The sequence below is a fragment of the Hyaena hyaena genome, unplaced genomic scaffold, assembly GCF_003009895.1.
Source record: "Hyaena hyaena isolate Hyena2069 unplaced genomic scaffold, ASM300989v1 scaffold_906, whole genome shotgun sequence".
NCBI lineage: Eukaryota > Metazoa > Chordata > Mammalia > Carnivora > Hyaenidae > Hyaena > Hyaena hyaena.
In genome coordinates, this window is record NW_024081532.1 from 465,546 (window position 1) to 484,324 (window position 18,779).

The following is an 18,779-nucleotide window of genomic DNA, read 5'->3' on the forward strand; positions in this document are numbered from 1 at the left end:
TCTTCTCCCCCATAGTCCTCCATTAAGTTCCTCCTAATCCTCCTATACATGCAAACATATGATATTTGTCCTTCTCTGCCTGACTTATTTCACTCAGCATAACACCCTCAAGGTCCATCCATGTTGCTACACAAGGCCAGATTTCATTTTTTCTCAATGCCATGTAAATGATAGAAGTTTCTTAAGAAATATTTTTGAATGATGAATGTGAAGTACTGGACACAGCGAGCACCTATCACAGAGAAATTTAGATCAATCTCCCAGACTCTTCTCTAACCCATTCCCACTACTACTACTTGGTCTAGCACTTTATACTAAAAAGTAACTAAACAAAAGAAAGTAATCATTCCAAGGATTTTCCCCTACCATTTCCTTGTGTCTCTTTACTGAGAGAACTGTTAATAACACATCAGTTCTGACCTTCACTGCCTAAGAGGCCATGCAGCATTTGGCCTCATCTAAAAGCTGCAACCTTGCTGCCTTCATTTCATGCATAACAACTTGTGGGGTCTGCTCAGGCAGGGACAGTATGCTGAAGGTCCCAAAGAGTCAAAGGTGGATTTGCACTTGAGGGTCTCTGCTCAAGTGTCTTCCCATTTTGGTGTGACCTGCTCCTTACTTCCACCCAGCTGAAGGAATGCTTGTGGGAGATCTGTCCAGATGACCTCTGTTTTCAAACAACACATTTTCTCCTTCATCAGAGCTCCAACAGTCCTTCGTGTTAGAGAAATGATATGCAGTTTTTGTTCGTGTTGCCTCCTTAGCATGTGTTAGATTTTAAGATTCACCTAGGCAAACAGCGACAAAAAACCCCACAAAAACCAAAAGACTGAGGACTCTGATTAACAAAAATCTTGAGGAAAGAAGGAAGCCTAGAGGTGATTGATCAAATGATTCATTCAACACAAAGCACAGTTGAATCAGCAGTCATGCCCACAGCATTTATATTAAAAAATATATATATATTAACTGCAGTCTAGATACCAGTAGTTCTGCCGACTTAAAGGAAATAAGAATGACAAATCTGCACAATGCTCTTAAGTAAATATAAAAAAATGCAAAACTGATTATTATTCCTGAATAAAAATTAATGTATTTTAGAGAGGACTACAACTCCTGGGTCCACCATAGCCTCTGAGCCCTCCACATCCTTGGTCATAGCTGCCAGGCACACACCAAGACAACCATGGCCTCAGGAGACACCACAGAGGGTGCCCCACAAAGGCCTCTTCCCACAGGTCTTCAGAGCAACTCAACTTCTCAGGCCATCGAGGTCTCCACCACAGCTTCTGTACTCACACAACCATCACCATGGCCTCTGAGGCCACCAAACCCTCCACCACAGCATCTGTACTTACCATAACCTCTACCACAGCCTCTGAAACCACCACAGGCTCTGAGACCACCTTAGTCTCCCATACAGTTTCTGAAACCATGAAATCCTTCACTACATTGTCTGTGCCAATGACAGCCTTCACCCCAGCCTCTGAGACTACCGTGTTCTCCATAATAACCTCTGTGCCTACGGTGGTTTACAACTCAGGCTCAAAGATTACAAGAGCCTCTGAGACCATCATGGCCTCTACCACCATCTCTGAGACTACAATACCTGCCAACACAGCCTCTGATATCAGTACAGTTTCCACAAAAGCCCTTGCAACAATTGCAAAGACTGTGCATTCTGCAGTCACCCCAATAACTGCTGACCACACAGCATCTGTGTCCATCACAGCCTCTGAGAGCACCGCTTCCTCCATGATAACATCTGTACCCACCACAGTCTTCACTACAACCTCTGAAATCATCACAGGCTCTAGAGCCACCAGAGATTCCACTGCAGCTTCAAATACCACTGCAGACTCTGTGTCCACCACAAGCTCTGAGATCACCATGTCCACAGTGGCCTCCTCCTGTGCTTCTGAAATCTCCATAAGTGTTGACATCACCATAGCTTCTACTATAGCTCCTGAGATCATCACACCTTCCACTACAATGTCTGTGCTAAACACAGCCTTCAGCATAGTCTCTGAAATCACCATAAGTTCTTCAACTACTCTAGTCTCTCAAACAACTTCTAAGGCCCTCAGGTCCACCGTTACAATATCTGTGTCAATGATACACTCCATCCCAGACTTTGAGGCCTGTGGGGCCTCTACCAAGGTTTCTGAGACCACCACAGTCCCCAAAATTACAGCTCTGCTCACCACAGGCTCTAAGAACACAGCATGGCCTCCACCACTAATTCTGAGTCCACCATGGCATCTACCACCACTGCTGAGACCACTAAGACCACCACTGATCTCTCTGATAGCACTGTGGCCTATTCCAATGCCTGGAGAGACCCTAGCTGTCTCAACTACAGCTTCTTATTTTTTTTTAATTCACCCCTTTTTTTTTTTAATTTTATTTATTTCCTTTGAGAGTGAAAGGGAAAGAGTGAGAAAATGTTCAAAAAGGAGTGGGACAGAGAAGGAGAGAATCCCAAGCAGGCTCTGCGCTATCAGCATAAAGCCTGACAGGGGGCTTAAACTCACAAACTGAGAGATAATGACCTGAGCAGAAATCAAGAGCCTGCAGCTAACCATTTGAGCTACCCAGACACCCTTCAACCACAGCTTCTAAGAGTACCACAGTTCTTTCTCGGCATCTGGGTCCATCATATATTCTTTGACAGATTCTGGCAACATCGAAGCTTCCATCTCACCTTCTCGACCTACCACGGCCTCAGAGGTCACCACACCTTTCACTTTGGCCTTATCATCTACCTTGGCCTCTATCTCTGCCTCTGAGGTCCCCACAGTCTCCACCAGTGTCTCTGGATCTTTCATGGTCTCTTCTATCACCTTGGTGCCCACCAAGGTTACTGACTTTTCTACGCAGACCATCACCAACACAGCTATATCAGGTACTGACCACTATATCTTCTCTAAACACACACATTTACCTCCAGTGACAACCATCACCTTTTTGCCTATTTCTATCATTTCTGCTCTAGACTCCAGTCAAGCCACCACTCCTATTAGACATAATTCGGTTCCTTCTTCTTGAATCCTGTTTACTTCTGTTCCGGTCTCACCTTCTTTTGTTCAGTGTCCTTCATTTCCATCCCAATCTTTGCAAATATCCCCACATACACACCCCAACACACACACATTAATTATGTTCCATCACTTCTGCCTAGAGGGAACTCACCTCAACTCTGTGACAAACATCTCAGTTTGTTAGATGCTGTCACTTCTGTGCCAAGCATAATCAACTCTGTCCCACCCACCACCTGTGACATTTAAACCTGATCTTCAATATACTGAGAGCTGACCTAGGGGCTGCTAACTATACTTCATGGGCCAAACCTGACCTTTTATCTGATTTCTCAAAATAGGTGCTATTGAAACACAGCCACACGTACTCCTTTATGTCTCTAGCTGCTTTCCAGCCACTTTGCATACTTGTGTGAGAGAGACTTTGTGACCCAAATAGCTTAAAAATTTACTGCCCGATGACTTTTTAAAGAAGAAGTTTGCCAACCTTTGCTCCAAGGTTGATTAAGACAAAAGTGATTTTTTTCATACTCTGCCACTTGTTCTGAATAAAACCACCTTTGCACTTGCCATCGGCACTAGTGTTGGATGTGATTCTACATATTTTGTTCTGATGCACCCACTGCTGTTCCAGTGACTGACATTGCTCTTGTATCAGTGTAACCACTTCTGGTCTAAGCACAACCTTGCTGCTGATGCCACCTGCTGTATGTATTAGGTCCCCTTGTCTTGCTCTGAGCCCAGCCTCTCCTGTCCGTAGGGCCAGCCTCCTCCCTGCGGGTCAGGTTCTTCCACATATGTTCTGAGCACACTCACCTCACCTTTGTTGACCACCCTAATTGTGTTAGATTATGTCACCTGTGCTCCCAGCCATGGCCACGTCTCACCCCTGAGTAAATCTGACTCCATCATCCTTTCCTCCAGCAACATCCTTACGTCCAGTGAGTACATCACAAGAATATCAGACTCTGTCCCTTTTATCCCACCCCACCTTCTCTATTTGGGTGATCACTTCTAAATTTGAGTAAGTCTTCTCCTACATCAATTACAGTTACATTTCCTCAGTCTTAGCCTTCACCATCACCAGTGGACATAGTCTACATCTTCTTCTCTAAGACACTCACCTCTACTCTGGGGACCATTGGCTCAGGTGAGTCACCTTCTACCATCTCTCCTCCCACCACAACAGCTCTTCTCAAACCACCACACCCATGAGTGTGTTAGATCAACCCTTCTTCTCTAAGTACACCTGCCTCCCTTTCAATTACCTGTTTCCTAGGCACCAGGACCCCTGGAACCAGACCAACTACCCACATCTCTGTCACCATGGCCCTTGCAATGGACTCTATATCCCCTGCTATCAGGAATATTGTCCCTGAGATAGCCCTAAATACCTCTGACCTGGGCACATCCACTGGTGGAGGACCATCTACCACCTCTGTTCCAGGTACCAGGAACACCAGGATGAGATCCACCCAGGTGTCAATCTCCACTCCTGGAAAAAGCATTACCTCCCCCAAAAGAGGCCCAGTCATCACAGGCACAAACACAGTTACCAAGAGTCAAATGCCAACAAATGAGACTAAGCAAGGAGATATTTGCAGCCCTGGGGCATCATCCTCATTTCTCTGTCTGTAGTCATAGTGGCTTTTGGACTGTTAATGGGACTGAGTTTCTGCCTGGTGAGTTACTGTGAGTAGAGATAGAGAAACCACCTACATGATGGATCATGAGTGGGAATAGGATAATGAGAACAGGATCTCTAGGAAGTTCAGGACAGGAGAGCAGTTTGTAGAGATCACATACACCCTAGCCCAGTCAACATAAGTGTAGCAGGAACATACCTGTAGTCTCACAAAGTCAGCTTTGTCAGGTCATTGCAACAAGAGAAACTGTACACCAGAGGGACTAAGAGCTTTGTATCAAACTAAGGAAAAGAGTCATTATAATATTGGGGGAGTGTGGAATTTGGGTCAAAGTTAAATGAAGCATAGTGTTCTCAAGCTCACAACAAGGCAGGATGAGTACAGGGTCAACAGCTTTTCCAGACTGTGAAGCGGGCTCAGTTTCCTTGGGGATGACAGTTACAATAGATGGGAAATGCTGTATAGTTGACCCCTCACAGTCAAAAATCTGTATAACTTTTGTCTCCCCATAAACTTAACTACTAGCAGCCACTGTTGACTGGAAGTCTTACCCATAAAATAAACAATAATTTAACACATATTTTGTATGTTACATGTAATATACTGTATTCTTACAACAAAATAAGCTAGAGAAAAGAAAATGTTAAGCAAATTCTAAGGAAGAGAAAATATATTTACAGTATTGTACTATATTTTTATTGAAAAATTCTGCATATAAGTGGATGAACACAGTTTAAAGCCATACTGTTCAAGGGTCAAATGTATTCAGAAACTCTTATCTGCTTCTGGGTTGGAAATTGAAGCTACCTCTCTGTGTTAAAGTAACTTAGATTCTCCAGACAACAATAGGGTATTTGCTTCTTACAAATATAATTTCAAACAGGAAATTTGTGATAATCTATGTGTGTAGAGAACCTAATTTTTCATTGACAAAATCACTGGAAGTGAGTAAGCCACTGAAAGAAGGGGGATGTTATGAAGGTTTACAACTGCAGTGTGTCTTTGGGGAGAATATTCTTTCTTGTGGACCTTGCAGCTGGGTTTACCCATGTTGTCATGCCAACCTGAGGAATGGCAGGACAGACTGTTACTTTCTCAGTGTATTTTTCACTTTCCCACATAGCATGATATAAAGACCACAAGAGAGGGAAAGACAGAAAATGTAAATAACAGATGTAGTGAGAAGCAGGAAAAAGGAGAAGAAAGGTGAAGTGAAATCTATGGGAGAGGTAAGTGTACGAGTCTATGTGCTGTGAATACATACTCGAGAATACAAGTGCAAACTTTTTTAGGTAGCACAGCTCAAACAGGCTGGACATTTCAAAATACTTTACTAAATACTAAAAGAGCAGATAAGAAGGAAATACCCTTCTCAAGGACAGAAGCCACAGAAACACTCACTCTCCTGTAGGGGAGGCTTCTGATACTCTGAGACAGGACATGTGTTGAGGCCCAGAGCCCCCTGCAATTCTCTGTTGTGTGATAACCACATACCCACAGCAGACTGCATCCCTGCATTCTAATTCTCTGTCTTGGTCTTAATCTTCTATTCTAATGTATTTTCCTTGTTTTATCTTTGAAAATATATTTATAATTTTACTTTTTGGCTGGATGTATTCCTGGAAATAGTTTTCAACATTTCTAGGGTGACCCATAAAAATAAATAAGAAATTTACACACTAGCCACAAATGATGGGCATAATTTCCAATTGGTTTACTTGTGTTTCTTACCTCAAAATCTTGATTGTTCACCATGGTGAGAACAATGCAACTTTCCAGCCATGAGCAATTCTTCAAATGTTTAAGATAAAGATGTAATAGGAGCACCTGTGTGGCTCAGTTGTTGTGTGTCTGACTCTTGATTTTGGCTCAGGTCATGATCCCAGGTTTGTAGAATTGAGCCCCACGTTAGGGTTCACTCAGCATGGAGCCTAGTTAAGATTCTCTCTCTCTCTCTCTCTCTCTCTCTCTCTTTCTCTCTCTCACCCCCAGCCCCTCTTCTTTTCTCTCATTCTCAACAAAAGAAAAAGATGTAACAACAATTACTAGCACTTTAACTGTTTACTAAGTGCAAGGTCCAGAGCCAAGAGTGCAAAATAGCCTTGTCCTTCTTTACTCTGCATAACCACCTTGGGGGAACATACTCTTATTATCCCATTTCATAGACTAGGACACTGGAGTCAGAGACTAAAGTAACTTGCTGATGATCACAGGGCAAGGCTCCAATTCAAGTCTGCTTGGACTGAAGAGCCCATGCTCTTAGCTGCAGTTTAAAACCAGTTCTCCAACTTTTGGCATTTTGTGGGCCTTCTCTTATCTTTTTTTAAAAACTGAAGTATAATTTATAAGAAGTGCACAAATTTTAAATGTACAATTTGATTAAATTAAAAATGTGCACATACTTTTATAATCACCACTCAGTTCAAAATACAGAAGACTTCTATCATTTGAATAGTTTCCTGTGTGTCCCCTCCCAGTCAACCCAGTATCTACCCAACCAAAAGTAAATACTATTCTGATCCTTATTTTATGAACTTTCATTTCTTTTTTACCTGTCCTCATAGACATGCAAATTTCTTTGATCATTAGCACAACAAAAGACTCCCTATTTCTGAGAGACTCCACTGCGTAGGTACAGGATGTGGATTTACCCTTGTCTTGAAATTTTAGTGGCATATAATCTTATCAAAGCACAGAGTAAGATCACAACATTCACATAAGTGCAATAATTGGAAGGCTGTTTTCTCAGAAGAGTGAATAAATAAATAATAAGATGAGAACCAGCAATATCACACCTACCAAAAAAAGGATAAGAAGACAAAAGATACAGAAAAGTGAAAACTTGTGATTCTAGATTTAACCCTAGTAATATATATTTTTTTCTTTTTTAGAAGGACTTTTTTCCTCTGATAAAGAGAGCATTTATAACCTTCATGATTACAGAATTGGCATTGGTCCAGACCTGAACTCAGGACTGAGCTCTGGGATGTTCCATAGTTGGGAAAATAAACTGGTTCATGGAGGAGCATATGGATTAGGACATGGAGTGGGCCATGATGTGGACCATGAATTGAGCCACACTCATGACCGTGGTTATGTCATGAGTCACAGCAGAAGTCATGGACACGGAGGAGGCCATTACAAGAACCATGAAATGGATCACAGAGGAGGAAGCCAAGGACGCCGTGGAGGACAAGGAGAGTACGGACAAAGACTGAACAATGAAGGATATTCTAGAAAATATTGGAGAAGGGGCGCCTGGGTGGCTTAGTCGGTTAAGCGTCCGACTTTCGCTTAGGTCATGATCTCGCGGTTCGTGGGTTCGAGCCCCGCGTCGGGCTCTGTGCTGACTGCCAGCTCAGAGCCTGGAGCCTGTTTCAGTCTGTGACTCCCTCTCTCTCTGACCCTCCCCTGCTCACGCTGTCTCTCTCTCCTAGAAATAAATAAAACATTAAAAAAAAAAAAGAAAATATTGGAGAAGAAGGGTATCATGGAGAAGAAGGCAGTGACCATAAAATGGATCAGGATGGACTTCCAAAAAGTCTTTAGGAAATTGGCCTTTGAGGTGGTCATGATCAAGGTAAAGAAAAAGAACCAGAAAAAAGATCACAAAGAGTTTCCCAAGAGCCAGCCAGAAATATAGAGAAAGATTCTAGAGGAAACTTGCAGCTTTCTCAAGTTTACATGTGAGCTCAAGTGAAAATATTCTCTGGGCTGAGCCATAGTTCAGAAACTCTTAAAGTTAACAATCTCAGAACAGTTTCTCTTTGATTTCCTGATGTGCAAGTGATAATAATCTATGTGCTTTCAGCTTTGGATTTCTACTTTTTAGTTTCCTTGGGATGTAATGCAACCAGTAAGAAGGGGAAAAAAAGCATTATTATGGCTTTTTTTTTTAATTTTATTTCTAGGAGAGAGAGAGAGAGAGACAGCGTGAGCAGGGGAGGGTCAGAGAGAGGGAGTCACAGACTGAAACAGGCTCCAGGCTCCGAGCTGGCAGTCAGCACAGAGCCCGACGCGGGGCTCGAAACCACGAACCGCGAGATCATGACCTAAGCGAAAGTCGGACGCTCAACCGACCAAGCCACCCAGGCGCCCCTTATTATGGCTTTAAAAAAGTACCTTGAGGCATCTGGGTAGCTCAGTTGGTTAAGTGTCTGACTATTGATTTCAGCTCAGGTCATGATCTCACAGTTCTTGGGATCAAGCGCCATGTCAGGAACCATGTTGACAGCATGGAGCATGGTTGGGATTCCCTCTCTCCCCCCCCCCTCTCTCTCTGACCTTCTCCCACTCATGCTTTCTCAAAAATAAACATTTTTTTTTATGGGTGCCTGAGTGGCTCAGTTGGTTAAGCGTCAGACTTTGGCTCAGGTCATGATCTCACGGTTCGTGGGTTCAAGCCCCACGCGGGGCTCTGTGCTGACAGCTAGCTCAGAGCCTGGAGCCTGCTTCAAATTCTGTGTCTCCCTCTCTCTCTGACATCCCTTGTTCACACTGTCTCTCTCTTTCTCTCAGAAATAAATAAAACATTAAAAGAAATAAATTTTTTTAAAACACTTCATAATATTTGTTGTAGCCAGATCACTTGCTTACTTGTTTACCTGTTTGGAGATTCTTTTTTCCCTTTTTCCTTTGTTACTGAGTGCTTACTACATGCTAAGCATTGTACTAAGTGACTTTAAATGCACTATCATATATGATTGTGAAATTTGTAGTCTCAAGACAATCTTTTGAAAACTTCCACTTTTATGGCAATATAGTGAATAAGATATGTTAGCCACTCCTCTCAACAAAAGCAGCAAAAATTGCCAGTTAAGTATAGAAAGAAAATATTTTAACTGTATCAATTAACTAGGTAGATAGTAGGTAATATTTAGATCAACAATGGAGAGAAGGCAGAGACTGACAGAGGCTCAAAGAGAGCTCTGAACCAGCCTTTGCATTGAGGGCATCTGCCAAATCTGGTTAACGTAAGCTTATCTTCTCACAGCTTCTTAGCAGGTAGAGTACAGGAGACAAAGTCCAAGACCTGAACAAGGGGTGGAGTCTAATAGGAGATCCTAAATAAAGCTGAGATATTAATGGTGAAAGCCTCTAGGCTAACTATATAGTTAAACTAGAATAAAACGACATTGTCCATGGTGCACACGGGACTGAGAAAGTTCTATCTTGAAACTGAATCCTGAGTAGAAGGGCAGAGGTGAAAAATCTCCCCAGAGAATTTGTAATCACATGGCATTCTTCATTTGTTTTGTTTTGTTTTGTTTTAAGTCAAAGGAGGGTAAATCTATTGAGTCATTTTGTAATGAAAGCAACATTTAAAAAAAAAACACTAATAGTAATATTTCTTAGAGGAAAATGGCAGCCCTTTCATTATCTGCTTAAATCAGCAGTCTAAGAGGACAGAAACAACTCAGGTTAAAAACTATTGTTGATTTAATTTCAAAGACCTCTAACAAGAAAAGAAAAGAAAAGAAAAGAAAAGAAAAGAAAAGAAAAGAAAAGAAAAGAAAAGAAAAGAAAAGAAAAGAAAAGACATAACACCTATCATACTAGATGCTGAAAGCAAGAGACCTCTGCTTCATTGAAAAATGAGATCACATCAAGGATATCTTGGCAAAACTATGTCAGTTGATCTTATGTCATTGACACCAGTTGTGGAAATGGTTTTTGTGGCTGATTGAAGAGGCAGATTCCAAAAGCAGTGGGAAGTCACTCTCTAATTATATCAGGGTTGAATCCTGACCATGGTAAAAGGTACACAAGAGGCATTCTGCAAGCACCTGCTAGCAGCCTGATCTTCACTGAACTGATTTCTTTCCTTCCTTCATTTATTTTTAACTTTAATTTAGATAAAGAGAGAGAGCAAGTGTGAGTGGGGGGAGGAGTAGAGAGAGAGAGTGAGGGAGAGAGACTCTTAAGCAGATTCCACACCCAGCACAGAGCCCAACTCTAGGCTTGATCTATCCACTTTGAGATCATGACCTGAGCCTAAATCAAGAGTCAGACACTTAACTGACTGAGCCACCCAGGCACTCCATCTCTCTGTCTTTTTCCCTTCCTTCCTCCCTCCCTCCCTTCCTTCCTTCCTTCCTTCCTTCCTTCCTTCCTTCCTTCCTTCCTTCCTTCCTTTCTTTCTTTCTTTCTTTCTTTCTTTCTTTCTTTCTTTCTTTCTTTCTTTCTTTCTTTCTTCCTATTTCCCTCTATCCTTCTTTCTTTCTTAGTTGAGGTATAATTGACATATAACATGTTAGTAGTTTCAGGTGTACAAGATAATGAGTCGATATTTGTATACATTGGGAAATGATCACCACAATAAGTGTAGTTAATATCTGTCTAGGTTTGTAGCTTCAAATCATACAAACTAGGTGACAGGAAACCATCTTAGAACCATTTATTGTTTTCTGGGTCTCCTTCATCTTTGAGAAGATTCTTCTTCCCTATTTCTTTGTCTCTTCCAAATGTCACGTGACAAGTAAGGAGAAAATCACTGGGATGTGCTACAAATTAAAATCCTAAAATACACTGGCTACTAAATATATATGTTTTTGTTTTACTTTTTGTTTTTCCTTTGTTCTTTATAATTTCATGTTTACTATGTGCCAAACACTATTCTAGTACCTTTAAATACACTACATTTATTTCTCAAAAGAATTCAGTGAGAATTTAAATTTCTGGTTCTGTAATGGGCTAACTGACTTAAAATATCTTGAAAAACTTAATATAGTGGATTACACAATAATCTTAAATGAATCAGTGAGTTGGTGGGAAAGTAAAGAATGTTAAAATTAGAGGCGCCTGGGTGGCTTAGTCGGTTAAGCGTCCGACTTTCGCTTAGGTCATGATCTCGCGGTTCGTGGGTTCGAGCCCCGCGTCGGGCTCTGTGCTGACTGCCAGCTCAGAGCCTGGGGCCTATTTCGGAGTCTGTATCTCCCTCTCTCTCTGACCCTCCCCTGCTCACGCTGTCTCTCTCTCTCCTAGAAATAAATAAAAATATTTTTAAAAAACTGAACCTATAAAATATATTTTTAAAAAAGAATGTTAAAATTAAAGGCTAAGTTAAGGTAGGAACCCAAGAAGGTAAGAGGAGTACTGAAGCCAACGTTAGCCAAACTCGGTGAACTTAAGCTTCTGGTAGCACAGCCTCAGTCCGACTGGCCAGCACAGGTGGGGTGGGTATCACAGTAAGCCCTCACATAAACCTGCAACCTTCAGGGAGAGTGTAAGCTAAAAATAAACCCACTCTTCCTCTCGGGAAATGCAAGCAAAATTTCCTGTCTCTCTAAACTTGGAGCAGGGAAAATATCTCTGGAGAAATAACTTGTAACCACATACTTTACATGGCTTGCAGTTCCAAATCATGGGTTACTGAAAAGACCTGAAGGCTATAATTTAATTTATGAGAATCCTCAAATGGTAATGTGTCTGTATGTTGGCCAAAACATGTAAATTCTCTACGGAAGGTCAAGCCCTCATCTTAGGCTTCAAAGTACTTCTACAGATAACTTTGCAAGAAAAATAAATTCAGTCATAAATCTCAAGTAAAACCATCTCAGTCAGAAACCATCAGTGAAAACCAGCAAGAAACAAAACACAAAAAGACAGCAAGATCAGATCACAAAAACTAAAGGTATTAGAATTCTTAAATACAGAATATAAAGCAAGTAGGTTTACTCACACTGGTAGGTTTAGTCACACAGAGTGACTAAAATGAACAAATCAGGAAACTATAGATGCTGGTGAGGATGTGGAGAAATGAGAACTCTCTTGCACTGTTGATGGGAATGCAAACTGGTGCAGTCACTCTGGAAAAGGTTGTAGAGGTTCCTCAAAAAATTAAAAATAGAACTATCCTATGCCCCAGCAATAGCATGTCTAGGAATTTACCCAAGGGATACAGGAGTGCTGATGTATGCATAGGGGCACATGTACCCCAATGTTTGTAGTAGCACTTTCTACATTAGCCAAATTGTGGAAAGAGCCTAAATGTCCATCAACTGATGAATGGATAAGGAAGGGAAGGAAAAAAAAATAGTTACAAACAGGGAGGGAGGGAGGCAAACCATAAGAGACTCTTAAATACAGAAAATAAACTGCAGGTTGATGGGGGGTGGGGAGAGGGGAAAGTAGGTGATGGGCATTGAGGAGGGCACTTGTTGGGATAAGCACTGGGTGTTGTATGTAAGCCAATCTGACAATAAATTATGTTAGAAAAACAAAACAAAACAAACAAAACAGAATGAAAGCTCCAGGAATACAGAAACTATACTAAAAAAATAAAGCAAGTAGGTTTAAATGTGTGCCATGGCTTTATGGTTGTCCATTAATATCTATTCTCCATCTTTAATGAAAATATTCTCAAGTTTTAGTTTAGCACATGCCCACCCTAGTAGTCACTATATTCTCCAGTCTCTCTTTCAGCTTACTGTAGCTGCCTGACTATCTTTGGCTGATGGTGTTTAAGCAAATAACAATAATTTCTCATGAAGTTAAAAATTAAGATGGAATTAAAAGAATTGTTAACATTAGGGTATGAGTAGGGAACTGGGTGTAGAATTCCAAGATTCTTGGATTGCTTTGAAAGAGAGTAAAGACACTAATTACATATAGATTCTGATAAGTGTGCATGTGAAAAAATTTTAGGGTTATGTCTAAAGGGTGGAATCTGGGCTTGAATTCAGGACTTTTGCCTCCAAATAATTCTAGAGGGGAAAGAAAAGGATTTCTTAGAGTGCTATTGGCCAATCAGCCATAGAATGGGATTATGAGATTGCCAGGAATCTAGAGCCCAGCCTGTTATTGAACAATTTCTCACACTTCAGCCTCAGGAACTGACCATCGCAACTTCTGGGCTGATCTGCATCAGTTTTTTCCAACCCACTCTGTCCCCTCCAGATTCACTCCTTCATATCTCTAGCCACCTCCTGCTTCTTTCAAACAAGTCTTACATGTCAGGGATATTTGTTCACCTACAAATAAACTATCTGAGAAGTTGCATCTTCCACAAAGTTTTTCATTAATGGGAATGAGGAGGGGTACCTGGGTGGCTCAGTCAGTTAAGTGTCCAACTTCGGGGCTTAGGTCATGATCTCACGGTTTGTGGGTTTGAGCCCCACATTGTACTCTGTGCTGACAGCTCAGAGCCTGGAATCTGCATCTCCCTCTTTATTTGAATCTGCATCTCCCTACCCTGCTCACGTTCTTCGTTAGGCTTAGGAGAGGGAACATCTGAAGGATTCTAGGACAAAGAAGATCCTACAGATTCCTCTGAAAACAAATAAGAGGGGGAACTCCTATGGTGGAGGATCAGAAGGGGAACCTTATACCACTCCTTCACCTGCTATGAGCCTGACAAGGGGCTTGTTCTGCACATTTGACACTCCTCATGCCCTTAGCCCTAATGCCCTAGAGACCCCAAAGATGGCTTTATCAACCCCTGGATCTCTCTTCCCCTGTTCATTCAGTGTGGATTGATGAGTGCTTACTGCATACCCAGTAATGCTCCATCTGTCTTTTGTCTATAACCCAGAAGCCCAGATCCCTATTTCCTGCTCTCTTTTGAGTCTCATATTTCCACTTGATTCAGAGATGTGGAGTACCACCCTCTTAGCACACTTCATTAGGGCTCTTTCCTTGCCAAAGCAGGCACACAGAACTTCTTGGCCAGGAAACAAAGTCTTACAGTAGAACAGGTTTCTGACCCCATCTCTGCCTTGGAGGGTAGGTCCCTTCCACTCTGACAAATTTAATCTCTTTATACCAGTCTACTTCCTGCTCTGACCCACCCAGTCCAGTGCCCTGCCTAGTGTGATCATGTCATTCTCCTTTCTCACCTTCCTCTTGACCCCTAGTCTATTCCTTCCCAAGCTCAGTATTGTTTTTTTAACTGCTCAGAGTTGGCAGAGGAATAAGTCATCTTCCCTACTCCTCCCCAACCCGTATGAAGCTATAAAGGTCCTTGAAGTTCTTCCATTATAAAGAAAGAGGCAAGAACATTGCATGAAAGAAGCTTATAGAACCCAGGCATCCAGTCTTCTGCCCACTAGGCTCAAAGTTCTTCCAAAGAACAAGTACTTGGGAGACTCAAGCTCCTGGAAGCTCTATATTTTTTCTCTTCACCTTGAACTCTCCTTTCTCAAGAATCCTGTTCTTTGCCCTCTAGATCTTGGCCACAACTGGGATTTGGGCATCTTACTTTCCAACCACAATGAGACAGATCAAGATGCACAAAGGACATGTTATTCTTAAGTGTTGGCTACTATTGCATCTCCTACTTTTAGAAACTGGTAAGTGATTTCCTTTAAAAATGGGTAATCTGAGAACCTCTGAGGTGCTTTGGGAGATGCTGACCACTGCTAGGACTAACTCTGGTTCTCTTCCACAGAATGAGGATCATTGTTTTTCCCCAATGACTTCAGTCTAACTAAGTGTCACCCAGGAGGCAGTTAGAACCCAGGATTTAAAACTGTAAACTCTGGTCTCAGATTGCCTGTGTGTAGATCATGACTCCACTGTTACCTGTGTACTGTGGATGAGTTGTTTAACTTCTCTGTGCCTCCATTGCCGCATCTATAAAGTGGAAATAACCTGTGTGGTTGGCTGAGGCGGGGGAGGGGAGGTTAAATACTAAGAACAAAAAGAGTTAACTGTTGTGTCATTCCTACTCTTGATCATCTCAGTTTCTTTTAAGTTTTACTCAAGATTCTTATCTTAATCCAATTTGTACCATATTGCTGATATGGGGGAGTCTTCCCAAAATAGAGATAAAACTCTAATCCTATGTTAGTTCAAATAAGCTGAGGGGAAAATACACATGTGTGGAGTGAGGTGATAGGCACCCATGTTCCACTTAGTGGTAAATGAGCTACAGGTTAATTTTGGTTATCTGGAGGAGGTTGAGTATCTTTGTCCTTCAGTGCTGTTAGGGGGAAAAATAGATATAACCTTAACTTGGTATGTGCACCCAAGTTTGAAAAGATTCCCTACACCTTAAAACCCTTAATCCTGAAAGATCTTATATGTTTAAGTTACATATAACTTATTCTTCAGCCTCTGGCATAAAGATCAGGAACCTCTGTCATAGTAGCACTCTCCACAATAGCTAAAACATGGAAAGAGCCTAAGTGTCCATCAACAGATGAATGGATCAAGAAGATGTGGTTTATCTATACCATGGAATACTACATGGCAATGAGAAACAATGAAATCTGGCCATGTGTAGCAACATGGATGGACCTCGAGGGTGTTATGCTGAGCGAAATAAGTCAGGCAGAGAAGGACAAATATCATATGTTTGCACGTATAGGAGGATTAGGAGGAACTTGACGGAGGAACAAGGGGGAGAAGAAGGGCGGAAATGGTGGGGGAAAGGGAGAGAGGCAAACCATGAGAGACTCTTGAATGCTGACAAAAACTGAGGACTGATGGATGTGGGGGGGAGGGGGGATGGGCATGGAGGAGGACACTTGTGGGGATGAGCACTGAGTGTTATGTGGAAACTAATTTGACAATAAACTATTTGTAAAAAAAAAAAAAAAGATCAGGAACCTCTGGAAATTTCATGCATATAGAATCATTCAGCCCCTTGTTGAAAGGCCCCATCTCAAACTCTGATTCATTTAATCTGGAGCAGTCTGCCTAGGACCTAACAAGCTACTCAGACAATTTTGATGTAGATATTTTCTGAATAACACTAAAAAATATTTTCTAGAAAAGGAGCAATACTAATTAAGCATGAATTAATCAATATATACTAGTTTCACCTGGCTTCTGCAATTCCTTTATAATACTTCTTATCTGTATTGGATCTTATACAGCAGAATATGGAATAAGCTTACTATCAGTGAAACTAGGTTATGTAATCCTGGTGCTGGGGATCGGTGGGAAGAGCAATTTAGCATTGTGGCTGAAAATGCAGATCCAATAGCCTGGGTACAAATTCCTGCTCTACTATTTACTATCCGTATAAACATGGGCAAATGTCAACATTTCTAAGCCTCAGTTTCTTCATCTTAGCTGTTGATAATAATAGTATCTAATTCATAGCGCTGTTAGTGAGCATCAAATAAAACTATCCATGTAATGAATTATTTAACCAAGTATTGAGCAGAAAGTACTTAGGCTCAATGTATATGTTTGTCATTATTTATGATTATCAGCAGGTATAACATCTAGTGATTTTAACACATCAGGCACAACCTCTGGTGAAACCAGTACAGTTCCCAACACTGGATCTAGTGTGACTTCTAGTGGAACAAACATGGCCTCTAGTACTGTATCCAGTACAACTGGAGGGAGCAGAACACCTGTCAACACTGGATCCAGCACAACATCCGGTGGGAGGAGTACCGCCTCCAACACTGAATCCAGTGTGACCTACAGTGGTTCCAGCACAGCCTCTGGAGGGGCCAGCACACCTGTCAACACTGGATCCAGCACAACCTCTGGCAGGACTAGTACAACTTCCCAAACCAGACCCAGTGTGACCTCCAATACTGAATCTAGCACCACTTCCAGAGGAAGTAGTACACCTGTTAATACTGGATCCAGTGAAACCTCAAGTGAGACCAATACAGCCTTCAACACTAGATCCAGTACAACTTCTGGTGGGACCAGCACGCCTGCCAATACAACCTCTAGTGGAACCAGCATAGTTTCCAGTACCGGATCCAGTACAACCTCCAGCGGGACAAGCACAACTGCCAGCCCTGGATCTAGTGAAACCTCCAGCAGGACCAGTATAGCTTCCAACACTGGATCTAGTGTGACTTCCAGTGGGACCAGCACAGCTGCCAACATTACATCCAGTGCAACCGCCGGAAGCTCTGGCATACATTCTCCAACTGGAACACACACAACTTCCAATGGCACGAGCACTACTACTCCAGTGAATGAAGTGACACCCAGTGGGCCTCTGAAACCATGGGAAATCTTCCTCATTACTCTGGTCTCGGTTGTAGTGGCTGTGGGATTCTTTGCTGGGCTCTTCTTCTGTGTGGTGAGTGCCTAATATGTAGGAAAGTGCCTGGGAGAAGGACTAGTAGGAACATAAGGAAATGGGATATGAAGAGTGAGGTAACCAAGTTAGAGAGTGGGTAGGAAGGAAAGAAAGATCAGGAGAGTGTTACTAAAGAAAGGTAGGAAGTTACAGGCACCTGGGTGGCTCAGTCAGTTAAGCAACTGACTTCAGTTCAGGTCATGATCTCACAGGTTCATGAGTTCGAGCTCCACATTGGGGTCTGTGCTGACAGCTCAGAGCCTGGAGTCTGCTTCAGATTCTCTCTCTCTCTCTCTCTCTCTCTCTCTGCCCCACCCCCACTCACGCTCTGTCTCTCTCTCTCTCTCTAAAAAAAAATAAATAAACATTTAAAAGAAAAGCAGGAAGTTAGAATTGGGAAAGCCAATCAGTGTGCAGTGGAAACTATTGACTTGTGGGAAAACAAGGAGGAATAAAGCCTAAAGGAAGGAATACTTTAGAGAGAGAGGTCATATGAAGGGGAAGAAGAATCTGGAAGGAGTACATGGTTAAAGTTTGGGACAGGGGGATAAAATTTTGAAATGATTCATCCTTCTTTTTCTAGAGAAATTCCCTGTCTCTGAGAAACGTCTTTGACACAGCTGTCTACCGCCCCCATGGTCCCAACCTTGGCACAGGCCCTGAAGGGCATCATGGAGTCCACCACAGGCCTAGTTGGAGGCCTAACTGGTTCTGGAGGAGACCAGTATCCTCAGTAGCCATGGAGATGAGAAGGAGATACAATGGGCCCTGAGTGGCCCCTGAAGCCATAGTGCCACTTTTTTCAAGGAGGAAGCTGACCTGAGAGACCAGAGACCTGAATGTTCTTTCATTTATCTCCAAAAGTCCTCTCCCAGTTTTGTCTGGGTCTCTGGCAGCCTTGAGGAAGACATTCCCTCTCTCTTGCTTTTACCAGACTGTGGAAAGAAGAAAATCTATTGTCATTTAGCTAAGAAATAAACACATCCAAAATATATGACAGAGAGAATCTGTGTGCACATGAGTGGATGTCTACAGCACTGAATTGAATTTCCCAGTTCTGTGAGAAAACTCCCATGTCAGAACCCACATCCCATA

At 42.1% G+C, this 18,779-nt stretch overlaps 1 protein-coding gene and 1 pseudogene across 1 annotated transcript; one reads left to right on the top strand and one right to left on the bottom strand.

The window, feature by feature from the left end:
- The window catches only part of LOC120222677, an 18,078-nt pseudogene extending 15,193 nt beyond the window's left edge, over positions 1 to 2,885 (bottom strand).
- Positions 2,886 to 7,803: 4,918 nt separating this feature from the next.
- MUC21 (mucin 21, cell surface associated) lies at positions 7,804 to 18,456 on the top strand. The gene is made up of 3 exons (XM_039220603.1): positions 7,804 to 7,885; positions 16,906 to 17,684; positions 18,268 to 18,456. Exons 1-3 carry the CDS (start codon positions 7,804 to 7,806, stop codon positions 18,454 to 18,456), a joined length of 1,050 nt encoding a protein of 349 aa, XP_039076534.1.
- Positions 18,457 to 18,779: the final 323 nt, after the last annotated feature.